The sequence below is a fragment of the Chinchilla lanigera genome, unplaced genomic scaffold (assembly GCF_000276665.1).
Source record: "Chinchilla lanigera isolate Chin_1 unplaced genomic scaffold, ChiLan1.0 scaffold00083, whole genome shotgun sequence".
In the NCBI taxonomy this organism is placed as follows: domain Eukaryota; kingdom Metazoa; phylum Chordata; class Mammalia; order Rodentia; family Chinchillidae; genus Chinchilla; species Chinchilla lanigera.
Genome location: NW_004955484.1, coordinates 7,557,920 through 7,570,693, shown reverse-complemented (window position 1 = coordinate 7,570,693; position 12,774 = coordinate 7,557,920). Strand labels below are relative to the sequence as shown.

The window sequence follows — 12,774 nt, the reverse complement described above, 5'->3', positions numbered from 1 at the left end:
TATTTTTTTTATTTATTTATTTTTTGGTCTTTTTGAGACAGGGTCTCGATATGCAGCTCAGGCTGGCCTTGAGCTCACTTCGTAGCCCAGGCTGGTCTCGAACTCACAACAATCCTCCTGCCTCAGCCTCCCAAGTGCTGGGATTACAGGCATGCGCTACCACACCCAGCTGCCCAGCCCTTTTTAAAATGTTTTATTTTGAGTGGCTGGGGATTTAGCTCAGGGGCACAGCGCCTGCCTGGCAAGCTTGAGGTTGTAAGTTTGATTCCCCGGTACTGGAAAACAAATAAACAAAAAAAGTAAAATGTTTTATTTTGAGACAGTCTTACTAAGTTGCCCAAGGGAGACTTGAACTTGTGATCCTCCTGCCTCAGCCTCCCAGGGTGTTGAGCATACCGGCATGAGTGGGCTCACCTTGTTTTTGGAAAGTGCTTAGGAGCCAAAATGAGAAGGGCAATAAATAGGAAATGCATATAACCATACTCAGCCACAATTTTCCTCCCAATCAAAAGAAAGCAGTAAGCCCCATCCCTTTTCACCAACCCCACCCCTACCTGGCTTCAGTTTCTGCATGTTGTCGCGGCTCCTCCGGCTGCAAAAAAAAAAAAAAAAGAGAAAAGCAAATGTATGAATCTGATCTCCATCCACCCACCTGCCCTGTCCCTTTGTCTGAGAGGTCACTGGATGAAGTGCTGCCCGCCACCTGCCCGTGACTCCCGCAGCGTGGCACAGTAGCGGACGGCTGCGCCACGGGAAGTTGATCAGTTCCATAGGGATAAATTGGAGGATGGACCACGTGACCTGTACAGAACCAGGTAGGCGCCCGCAGGTTTGAACAGAAATCCTAACTCTCAGAATTTCTATGACTGGGGTCGGGTGAGCCGTGAGCTGGCCACTCGCCCCTGCCCTCCGGCGGTCCCCCCACCCCCATCGGCAAGAGCCTGGCTGTGTCCTCCAGCAGGCTCGCGCTGCAGTCACGTGCAGCAGCCTCGTGCAGGCCTCAGCACCCCGACTTCATACACCCCTCTGCCTGGAGCCGAAGCTCCGGCGGCGCTTGGGATCGGTGGCTTCTTACCCTACCCGGTGCTGTGTCTTCCCTGCTGGCTGTGCTGCCGTGTGAGTTCGCAGGGGGAATGCAGAACCTCCCTTACTTAGTGTGTGACAGAGGGCGGCCGAGGTCCCTCCCACAGTCCTTCCCAGTTCCTCAGCAGTGTGTGCCACCCTCGGTGCAGTTTCTGCCCTGTCCCAGGTGACCTTCTGCGGTCCCCGTGGGACACAGAACAGTGGCGCTGGTTGCCCTGTGTGCTTTAGTTTGGGAGGTCATTTTCCATCCAAAGCGCTTCTCATTTCACAGCCACCTTGTAGAGCAGGGAGGCAGCTACTGTTGTCCCTCCCTGGTGGGATTTGGCCCCCAGTCCCCTGAGTCCCAGCCAAGATCCGTTTACTACCTTGGAAAGCCCTCCGTGAAATATTTTGAACATTTGCTGAATACTATTACAGCTTATTTTCCCCAAAATAAGTATAGAAGCAAAAGCCTTCCAAGTAGAGCCCTATTGGAGCTGCAGACTTGGGTGCCCATATACACACGTGAACCCCAGCTTGTAGGACCCACAGAGAAGTCTCCTTGGGCTCCACTGACTTGCTGGGGCCGCCTTCTGAAGGTGAGAGCAGGGCACTGCCCACAGGCGTGGGTGCCCTGGCCACGCCTGTGCGTGCCCTTGTGGACAGCATACGTGACAGGGATTACAACAAATTGAACATAGCAAAGGCGAATTCCCGCACTCTCACCTCACCCGTGTCTCCAGGATTACCACTAACAAACGGATGCATGCCTTTGTTAATGAGCCTATTGTATCACATTAAATAATAATGTGTAGATAGATAGTTTTAGTCCTCTACCTTGGACCCACTCACGTGAGTACTCACAAATCCCCATTGTGACAGTGACAGTGACATGTCTTCACTGTGGGTGAATTATACTGTGGTTTAGCCTTTCTCTATAGATGGTTAGTTGTTTCTCATTTCCAATGATTCCCAAGTATAATTTTGCATGTGGAAGTGTTTCTATAAAATAAGTCTCGGAAAGTTGGAATCCTGGATCAGATGGGTATGAATATTTTAAATGTTATTTACCAAAATATCCCCCTGAAAGTTTGTGCCAATCTACATTTCTCCAAGCCTCAGCTGACATTGCTTTAATACCCATAAAATATAAGTGCATTCTCTAAAACAAAGTGGTGATACATTCTTTAAGTAATTCGGAACTAGGAAATTTTCAGGGACTGGAGTTTTCTGTGTGCCAAAACCACCAATGGGAGCTCCTGACACGTTTTGCGAGTGCACATACTGGCAGCCCTGTCCCAGCTGGAGGTACCAGTGGCTTCCAGGTACTGTGGAGAGAAATCGGGCTCCACCTGTAAACCCCAGGAGGAGTGGTAGCACTCACCTTCAGAAGTGCCGAGGCTCTTGGTCACTGTACGCAGCAATCCTGGTGGCAGTTACACTAGCGAGAGCCTATTATGCCCTTCCGTGCACTTGACACGTATTAACCACTTAACCCTCGCACACAGACCTGTGAGATAGGTATTATTATTATCCCTGTTTTACAGATGGGAAAACTGAGACTAATTACTTGCCCCAGATTACATAGCTAGTAAGAAGCAGCCAAACCAGTATTTGGGCCCAGGCAGTCTGGCTCCAAAGGCTGTGCTTTTAACCACGGGGCTTTGCTGCTACCCTATACGTACTGTGTTTCCAAACTGTAAACATGTGTTCTTAGTGTGTGGATAAAGAAAGGGGTAATCTGCTTGTTTGAACAGACCACCTATGCCAAGCTAAGCTTCACCCCAGGTTCCCTCAACATAGTATCCTCTTACATCAAAACACAACCTCGACAACAGAATGTGTTACAGATCTTGTGTTTGGTCATGTAGTTCTCCCACAAGCTGGAGACCAGCCAGGTCTGTTCAAGTTCCCCGGCCCACCTGCTCCTGTGCTTTGCCGGCCCTCTTCTCTCCTCCTCCTCCTCCTCCTGCTCCTGCTCCTCCTCCTGCTCCTGCTCCTGCTCCTCCTCCTGCTCCTGCTCCTCCTCTCTCTCGCTTCATTGTCCCCTTTGTGTCTTCTTTGTCTTGTCTTTGTCTTTTCTTCCTGGAGATTGAACTCAGAGCTTTTTCCCTGGGCTGCATCTTCAGCCCTTTTTATTTTTTATTTTGAGTCAGGGTCTCCATGAGTTACCCAGACTAGTCTTGAACTTGCATCCTGCTGACTGGGTCTCTCAGAGTGCCCGGATTACAGGGGTGCCGCTGCCTTTATTCCTTTTAGCGGGGTGGCCTAGACATCTAAGACTGCCTTCCTGGGGACAGGAGGCAGAGAGCAACGGAGCAAATGTGCAGCATAGAAAATGTAACTGATCAGGGCTGGGGATATAGCTCAGTGGCGTAAGCGCCTGCCTGGCAAGTGCAAGGTTGTGAGTTCAATCCCCAGTACCGCAAAAAAAGAAAATGTAACAGATCAACCAGGCAGGGCCAGAAATGTCTGTTTTGAAAGTGGTAGTTGCTTTAACCCTTTCCTCTCCTGTAAGCAGAACTTCAGTTCTTAGATTTCTTTTGCAGAATAACAGCAGATCATTTTTAACCTTTGTTTCCTGTGAGAAGCTCAAAACATATACACATTAATAACACTACTCCCATATGATTCCTTTAGAGAGGAAAAATAGGCCAGATGAATGGAACTCTTTTGGAGAAGGAAAAAATACGGTCCAGAGAGGTAACTTCTTGCAAATAGAAAACCACAAGCCAAGAGGAGGAGCTGTGAGTGCAGGAGAGCAGAGGAGCTCCTTCCTTGGTTCCGAGTCCCTGGTACCGAGAGACTGGGCCACTCCGTGAGCTGCAGAGGGGCCGAGGCCAGTCGGTGGGAGAGGGCAGCTTGGGGAGTGGCCGTGGAGCCTTGGTGGCAGGCGTCTGCTGGGGAACTGGGAAAGTTACCGGGCCTTTAGGTGCTTTATCAAATGATGCAAGATCCCACCTGTACTGTCCACCTTAAGAGCTGAAGGCAGCTCACAGCTGTGCCTGGGTGGGGTTTTTCTGCTGTGCAGCCCTGGTCCTCGCGCACAGGTGGCTGCCTGGCGCTGGGGAGAACAAAGCGCCTGCTCTGCGCTGCCAGAGTCTAGAAGAGCCCCCTCCCGTGTGTACACACTTTAATTGGACCACACACCACCTTCAAAACTTCAAAATCCATGGTGATCATACGAAGCCTAAAGCAAGGCCAGCCTCAAAGTAGGCTGATTTAATTAAGAGAGAGAATAGTGGTGGTGACACTTCAGAGCTGGGGTGAGCCTCCCCGCAAAGGCGTTGTTCAGAGGTTTCGAGAAAATAAGGCTCTAGCTGGATGCAGTGGTGCACAGCAGTAATCCTGGCATATAGGAAGCTGAGACAGGAGGATCATGACTTTGAGGCAGCCTGGGCAACTTAGTGAAACCCTTTCTCAACAACCAAAATAAAAAACCATCAAGACTCTAGCATTAGTCCTCTGGCCAAGAGCAGGGCCGTGTCAGAGCCATGAGGACTCCTTCTCCCAGAATAGAGTTGCTCAGGCCCTCTTGAGGCTGTGGAGAGACCCTCCCCATCCTTTGGGTCAGGCAGGCCCCTAAAACATGCAAGTTCCATGATTTCAAAGACAATCCAAAGGCTGGGTGTGGTGGTGCACGCCTGTAATCCCAGCACTCAAGAGGCTGAGGCAGGAGGATCATTATGAGTTCGAGACCAGCCTGGGCTACAAAGTGAGCTCAAGGCCAGCCTGAACTGCATAGTGAGACCTGTCTCAAAAAGACAAAAAAAAAAAAAAAAAAAGAAAATACAGGTATCACCTATGCCAATGAAAAGACTGTTGAAATCCCCATCGGGGCGCGTTGGAGAGACCTGGGGACTGACTTTGCCCACCTGTCCTGCTGTCTTCTGGCCTTCTTTCTTAATTTTTAGTTCAAATCCACATCCTTTCTCTTACTTTCTCCCTTCTGCCTTGCTAGCTCATTTGTTCACTTTTTAAGTTTTTAAGATCGGTTAATTTGAAACAGGTGCGTACACTGTGGCGGGCGGTACCGGAGGCAAACTGGGAGCCGCTCTTCTTCCATGCTGTGGGGCCTCCTTGCCGGCCTCTGCACCAGAAATGCACGCGCAGATCTCAGCCGAGGAGAACACTAGAGACGCGTTCTCAACCTGGATGCATACTGCAGCCGCCTGGGAGCTGTAGGATATTCAAGCCTGGGGCCCACCCCAGTGATTCCCAGTAAACTGATCTTGGAAGGGTTCCAGATGTTAGAGTTTTTAAAAAAGCTCCCCAGGTTTTAAAAGTTAGGGCACAGCAGCCAAGTGTGAGAACCACTGCCTGGCTTGTGTCCTAGCCCCCCAAAGTCTAGGAGTAGGACACACTTTGGGGAGGTCCCTCCCTGCACAGACATTGGTGAGACCAGGTCCTCAGCTTTTCTCTCAATGCTTTTATGGGGCTGGGGCTGTAGCTAGGGAGAGAGTGCTGGTCCTGCACGTGCGAGGCCCTGAGTTACACTCCTACATCTCAAAAACAAACAAATGCTTTTATGTTTTGTTTTATTTTTTGCTGCCGGGAGTTGAACTCAGGACCTTGCGCTTGCCCAGCAAGCACTTGTACCACTGAGCTATATCCCCAGCCCACAAATGCTTTTATGAAGGGTCCAACTTTGAGCCTCCTGTGTGACAGTGACAAATGATATCTTTAATCAAGAAAGAAGATAGAAAGCAGAAGTGTGAGCACATTTAACTGTGGCTAGCCAGGCATGGTGATGCACACCTGTAATCCCAGCACTCGGGAGGCTGAAGCAGGAGGATCTTGGCAAGTTCGAGACAGCCTGGGCTATAGAGTGGGTTCGAGGCCAGCCTGAACTGCAGAGTGAGACCCTGTCTCAAGACTGAAAAAAAAAAAAAAAAAAAAAGAACTGTGGTTGATAATATTGTGAAAAGAGGCAAACGAATTCAGAACTGCAATATTTAAGCAGTTTGTTCCCCTCCTGCTGCTCTGGCAGCTGGGACTGTAGGCCAGCTGGGATTGTGCTCAGCCAGCGTTTGGGTGTGTGCGTTGTGTGTGTCCACTCGGCATCACGGTGAGTTCCGTGCATGGGTGTGGACGTGCACACTGTGCTTCCGTGGGGAAGGCTTAGGACCCCAGTGCAGAGAGGCTCTCCTTGTGCCTTCCTTGGCAGCACAGCACAGAGGGCGCTGTGCTGCCAACACAGTTACTGGAAACACTTTCTCAGGGGAAGGCGTCCTGCCGGGGACTCCCGCTTACCTCCAGCATCACCGGGGCCCCGGGCCAGGAGGGCAGCGGGGCTGCAGGCAACCAGTGCCAGCCACACCGAGTACCTTTTTATCACTCAAAGGTGCTGGAGGAGTGGGCATAGATCTGGGTGCTCCCCTCACCTGCGAAGTTATCTCAAAGGCACAGAAGGGTTGTCTGTCAGTAAAGCCGGCTGCTCAAGTTTGGGCTGCCTCCCATCTTATGTTCTGAGCTTCCCAGGTTTTTGGTTTTTTGGGGACAGTTTTTGGTTGTTGTTGTTTTTGTCTCTTTTATTTATTTATTTATTTTTTTAAGAGTAGAATATATTTATTGAGGGAGAGAAAGCTTCTGTCCAGGAGAGGGACAGAAGGGGGGCCCGAGTGGGTTGTCCAGGAACTTGCCTTTTTTAGGGATTTTATAGAGCAAAACCACGAGGTGAGGTAGGTCCAAGGTGGGGAAAAATGGGAAATCGCAAGGTGGGCATGAGGTGGGACAAAACTATGGTCAGCCAATAAGATTACAAATATAATTATTCAGGTAAAATTGAATAAACTGGGATCAATTTTGCCTCTTTTAGACAGGGTCTCACTATGCATTTCAGGGTGGCCTTAAGCTTACCTTGTAGCCCAGGCTGGTCTTAAACTCACAATGATCCTCCTGCCTCAGCCTCCCAAGTGCTGGGATTACAGGTGTGTACCACCACGCCCAGCCTCTCCTGCCTTTTAGCTCGTAGGATTTTTTTTTTTTTTTTTTTAGACAGGGTCTCATTGTGTAGTTCAGGATGATCTTTATTTAGCCCAGGCAGCCTTAAGCTCTCAGTGATCCTTCTGTCTCAGCCTCCTGAGCGCTGGGATTATAGGTGTATGCCACCACCCCAGCCAGTTCATAGAATTTTAAAGACAACAGCAGAAATTTAGTCTTCATACATAAGAGTTTTGTGACCTGTATATTTACCTGACAAAACCAGGCGTGGTGGCACACGCCTATAATCCCGGCACTTGGCAGGCTGAGGCAGGAGTATCTTTGTGAGTTCAAGACCAGCCTAGGCCAGGCGTGGTGGCGCACACCTGTAATCCCAGCACTTCGGTGACTGAGGCAGAAGGATCACTGGGAGTTCAAGACCAGCCTGGGCTACAAAGACAGCTCAACACCAACCTGCATAGCGAGACCCTGTATCAAAAAGACCAAAAAAAGAAAAAAAAAATTTCCCTGACAAAGCATCAGTGTTTTTGGCACATTCATGAACATTCCTCCAAGAAGGCAGAGTATTGCCAATGGTTGCCTTTTAGATGTTTCCCACATTCACCTAGGGAAGGAGAGAAAGGAAAGGTGGAGAGGAGCTTTTCCTTTTGAGGATTCCAAGAAAAGCACCCCCTCATCTGGGTATTGGTCTGGTGTGGCCTCCTAGTTCTGACCAAGGTAGCACCAACACACCTGGCCCTTAGCAGAGCAGAGAGAAGCCCTTTCATTTGAAATACAAAGGCTTCTTCCACCAAAGAAGCGCTGGAAAGAAAATCGAACCACCGGAACCGCAGCCCAGGAAGGCCCGCAAGCCTGCTTCTTCAAACAGGGCATCTGGACACGGTACTGACCACCAGTACTCAGCAGTAGGAGGGAAAGTTACGAGTGGATGACTGTGTTTACCAGAGCTACCTTGCTGGAGTCAAGGCACACACTTCCCACTTTGAACTTGTATTACCTAGTGCTGCAGCTTAAGCTCCTTGAAGAGAAAGCCTCAGTCAGCACTGGGAACATAATGGATTTGGAAGCCATTTTATGTATGTGGGTTTTGTTGTTTGAAGACAAGGTCTTGCTGTGGTGCCTAGGCTGACTATGAATTCCTGGACTCAAGCAATTCTCCTGCCTCAGCCTCCCTAGTAGTTGGGATTATAGGTGTGTATAATAGGAGATATTTTATTTGTAATCTTATTTATTGTTCTCTATCTGTCTATCTGTAGTACTGCAGGCAGTCAGACTCAGGAGTATTCTACCACTGAGCTATATCCCCACTCATTTGGGGAGGTGGTATTAGGATTTGAACCCAGGGCTGAGCTGAGCTACATCCCCAGCCCTTTTTCACTTTGCTAAGTCACTAAATTGCTCAGGCTGGGCTTGATCTTGGAAGCCTCTTGCTTCAGCCTCCAGAGTGATAGTATTACAGGAGTGTGCCACAATGGCCAGTTTGGTTTTTTTGTTGTTGTTTTTTGCCGGTACGGGGAATCGAACTCACGACCTCGTGCTTGCCAGGCAGGCGCTGTGCCGCTGAGCTAAATCCCCAGCCCCAACAATGGCCAGTTTGGAAACCACTTTAAATCCATCATCATTAGCTTGGAAAGATTGTAATGGTGGTCAGCCCAGGGGATGCTGACGGCATAAAGCCTGGAAGGACAACAGGAAGACAGGGTTATCTGGCTGCTGTCCTTCAGTCTGGCTGAGACCCTGTCTTAAAATAAGTTTTAGAAAGGGCTGGAGACACAGCGCATTGGTGGAGCACTTGCTTGTCATGGGTGAGGCCATAAGGTTCAATCCCAAATACAGTCAAAATAAAAATACTCCAGAGATCTCTTTCCTGAAACCCCTGACCTCTTTTAGTTAGATCTCTCATCAACATTTAATTATAAAAGGCCTTGTATGGTGGCTTAATTTTTCAACTACATTTGTCTTCAAAACAGACAACCCTCTCGATGGCAGGGAATCCTGAGACTCCTGGGTGCTGAGCATCTGCTACAGGCAGGTTTCTAGCATTTATTAAGTGAGCGCGAAAAGTACAGTGTGAATCTTTTACTACTGAGCAAATAGGGAGGCTGAGCGTGTGAAACACACGTGTTAGCGTTCCAGCTATGTGACAAAACACCCGAGGAGAGCCGAGGAGAAAAGGCTTATCTTGGCTCACGGTTTCAGAGGTTTTACCCCACGATCAGGTGACTCCATTGCTTTGGGGCCTGTGGTGAGGCAGAAACATCGTGGTAGAAGTGTTCATGGCAGCCAGGAGGCAGAAGTCACTAATGAGACTCAAGTCTCCGGTGAGAGAGCCAGAGAGGAAAAGGCCAGGGACGGGACACAGTCACCAAGGGCTCAGCCCATGACCCATTTCATTCAGCTCTGTCCCATGTCCTAAATTCCCATTGCCTCCCAGTAATGCCATCAAATTACAAATCTGTGAATTAACTCACACATGAGGATAGACCCCTTTGAAAAGGCCCGCCTCTGAACATGGCTGCGTTGGAACCCAAACCTTCAACACATGAGCCTCTTGGGGGACATTTAAGATTCACACCATAGCTGGGCATGGTGATACAGTACATAATTCTAGTACTCAGCAGGTTAAGGCAGCAGGAGCACTAGTTCAAGCCCAGCTTAGGAGCCAGGCCTGACGGTGTACATCTGTAATCGCAGCACTTGGGAGATTGAGGCAGGAGGATCACTGTGCGTTCAAGGCCAGCCTAGGCTACATAGTGAGACCCTGTCTTTAAAAAAAACACCACATAAAAACCAATTCAGTGACAGCTAAATTCATATCTGTGATTGGACATGAAATTAGCCCTATTTCTAAATCCCCAGTGGTAGCAGAGATGGGAAACTCAGCTTTATTGTATCCGTCCCTTAAAGATTTCCCTACCCACCTCCTTGGAAAAGGATGAATGCACGTGGGCACCTCAGACAGGATGTTAATCACAGACAAACCCTGCCTGGCACAGGCCCCACAAAGGTAAAAACTCTTATCTGCCTGATAACACCAGCTCAGTCCCTGGCCCTGCAGATCAGAAAGAGAGCTTGCTTCCCAGGGGAAGCCGTTTAGGGGCAAAGCCAATTGGTATGGGCAGAAGGTTGACTGTTCTTATGATATGTATTCATTTTGGAGGTTTTAATTAACTGGTAAGATTGTGCTGAACCAGCCCCACTCCGGAGCCAGCAGAGAGAGAGAGGCAAGAAGTTTGTAGGTCATAGTTGGAGCCTTAGAAAACAGGCGGGAGACAGTCGTGGATGAGGCGTGGGGTGAAGAACCTGTACCCAGAGAACTCAGGTTGCTGTCATGTTCAGGGCGAGGCGGTCTTTCCAAACTGGCTGCTCCACTCCTTGTGCTCCTGAGCAGGTCACTTACAATGTAAGCAGCCAGGTGGCTGGATATGAATCAGACATCTCCAGCCTGACCTACAGAGTGCTTTCTTAAACATTTGAATTAGCTGCCAACTCTTAAAAATTGGGAGATTTGGAGCCAGAGATATAGCTCAGCAGCACAAGCACCTACCTGGCAAGTGCAAGGTCCTGAGTTCGAATCCCAGCACCCTCCGCCAAAATGGGGAGATTTTACCTAGAAGTCTGGACTTCTGGCTTCTGACAATAGAGCTATTTGGCCATGCTGCTTGGGTCGCCCCATGCACCCATTTTTGTCTGCTCAGCCCTGCTTCTGTTCCCTGATCTGAAATGTTACACCTTTGGGGTGGAGGTAGGATCAAGTCTTCGGCAGCTCCAGGCTGTCTGATGCCTCTGGCTGTGGAGCAGGTGGCCCAGAGCTCCACAGGCCCATAGTGCAACAGGAACAAGGCATTTGTTCATTTATTCACGCTGACCCCTGAACTTGTGCCACCAAGTGCTCTGGAGAGATGGGCATGTGATACCACGCTCTGGGTGAGGTGATGAGCTGACAGCTCTCAGCCAATGACTTGAAGCCTCCTAGCAATCCTTGTCAACCCAACTGGGCTGGAGACGCTGAAGTTTACAGTCATGCAACTGGTGGCAAAACTGATCGGCTGATCCTGAGCACCCGCTCTTCTTCTGGTGTTGACAGTTCTCATAGAGCTCGTTGAGCCATCTGAAGGCCAAAACACATTGTGGGGCTAACACGAGTTTTCCAAAGTCATACACTTTTATCTCAACTGGCATAAGATGATTTCCCAAGCAGTGTGAAATAGTTCGGTATTTGTCCTGCAGGATGGGGGCAGGTGAAGCAAGTGTGCCAGGGGTCTTTGCTTACCTGGTGGTAGGAAGCTCAGTTCTTTGACTAAGGGTTTAGAGGTTCAGGCAAGACCTGGCACTCCTAAGGCTTCTGAGAGGAGCAGATTATAGACTGCTACCCACCCTACACATTTATTTTTTTATTTTTTTTTGTCTTTTTGAGACAGGGTCTTGCTATACAGTTCAGGCTGGCCTTGAGCTCACTTTGTAGCCCAGGCTGGCCTTGAACTCACAACGATCCTCCTGCCTCAGCCTCCCGAGTGCTGGGATTACAGGAGTGCACCACCACGCCCGGTCACCCTACACATTTGTTGAGGCTTACAAAGTGATGGAAATTATCCCAGATGTTTGGAGAACATGTAATTCACTTTTTACTAGTTTTTTGTTTGGTTGTTTTTTTGAGACAGGGTCTCCCTATGCAGTTCAGGCTGGTCTTGAGCTCACTTTATAGCCCAGGCTGGTCTCAAATTTGCAATGATCCTCCTGCCTCACCCTCCCAAATGCTGGATGCTGGGATTACAGGCGTGTGCCACCACACCCGGCTACTTAATTATTTTTCTTAAAGCTCTTCTAAGATATAAAAGCCTAGTGTCTTCAGCAGGTTTTAACCTTCCTTCCTAAGGACTTCCTCTTCTGCGCTCCTCCGCTTTACCTCACCCAAGTCTAGCACCAGCGTTTTAAGGAACTTAGAAGGTCAGTGCGATTTTGGAGGTCAGGGAAATAAGGTATAAGAGGGAGGGAGGGTTTTGGAGTCAAGACACGGGAACTTATAAGACTGCTGCAAAAACCATTTGCAGCTTTTGCAAACAGCCTTAATGTCATCAGCGCTCCACTGCGGAATTCAGAGCTAACGTTACCATGATTGTAAGTACCTTCTTGAGCCGGCCTCTTTATATTTTACAATTACTCTTTTCTCCTCTTGCCGCCAGAAAGGTTGTGCTGCTTTGGTTTAGGGCATCCTCTTTCCAGTGAACGGCCTTCGGCATGCGGCAGGAGCTAAAGGAGGTTTGTCCGACTCGCCGGCTTTGTAGGGTGAGTGGGTTTCCAGGCTTGGAAGGTATGGCTGGGGTGGGGACGGAGTCGCGGTTTCGGACGTACCGAGGACTACCTCGAAAGTTATCGACGCTGAGAGCTCTAGATTGGGCACAATAACCGCCGGCCCTGCGCAGCTGGCCTAGGCTCAGCCAGGCAGCGTGGAGCAGCTCGGCTTTGGGCCGCACTGGGGGAACCACGCTCCCGAGAGGGCGCAGAGGCTGCGCCTACGAACCCGCGAAGCTGCGTCCACGCGGGAGCCCGCGCCCGCGCCGCGCCGGCCGGTGGGCTCCTTGCGACCGAGCCGGGCACCCGGTGCTTCCCGGGGAACCCTCCCACTCCTGCCAACTTTCCGGGCCCCGGGGCCGGGGGAGGGCGCCTCTCCCGGCGGGTCGCGCTCGGTACTTAAGGCGGCTCCGCGGGGCCGGCGCTCTTCAGTCTGAGGCGCGGCGGCGGCGCACGGTGGAGGGAGGCGCGGCGGCG

The 12,774-nt window shown here is 50.1% G+C and overlaps 1 protein-coding gene across 3 annotated transcripts in view; it reads left to right on the top strand.

The window, feature by feature from the left end:
• The first annotated feature begins 585 nt into the window (after nt 1-585).
• Nucleotides 586-12,774, top strand: part of Has3 (hyaluronan synthase 3) — a 27,823-nt gene continuing 15,634 nt past the window's right edge. The window contains exons 1-2 of one of the 3 annotated variants that reach the window (XM_005403567.2): nt 586-815; nt 12,189-12,291. In XM_005403567.2, the coding sequence (XP_005403624.1) occupies nt 12,244-12,291 (48 nt within the window). In that variant the 5' untranslated portion in view covers nt 586-815; nt 12,189-12,243. Of the gene's footprint in view, nt 816-11,912; nt 11,953-12,188; nt 12,292-12,774 lie in introns of those variants that run through there. The other 2 variants (XM_013503975.1, XM_005403568.2) reach the window with 2 other exon arrangements.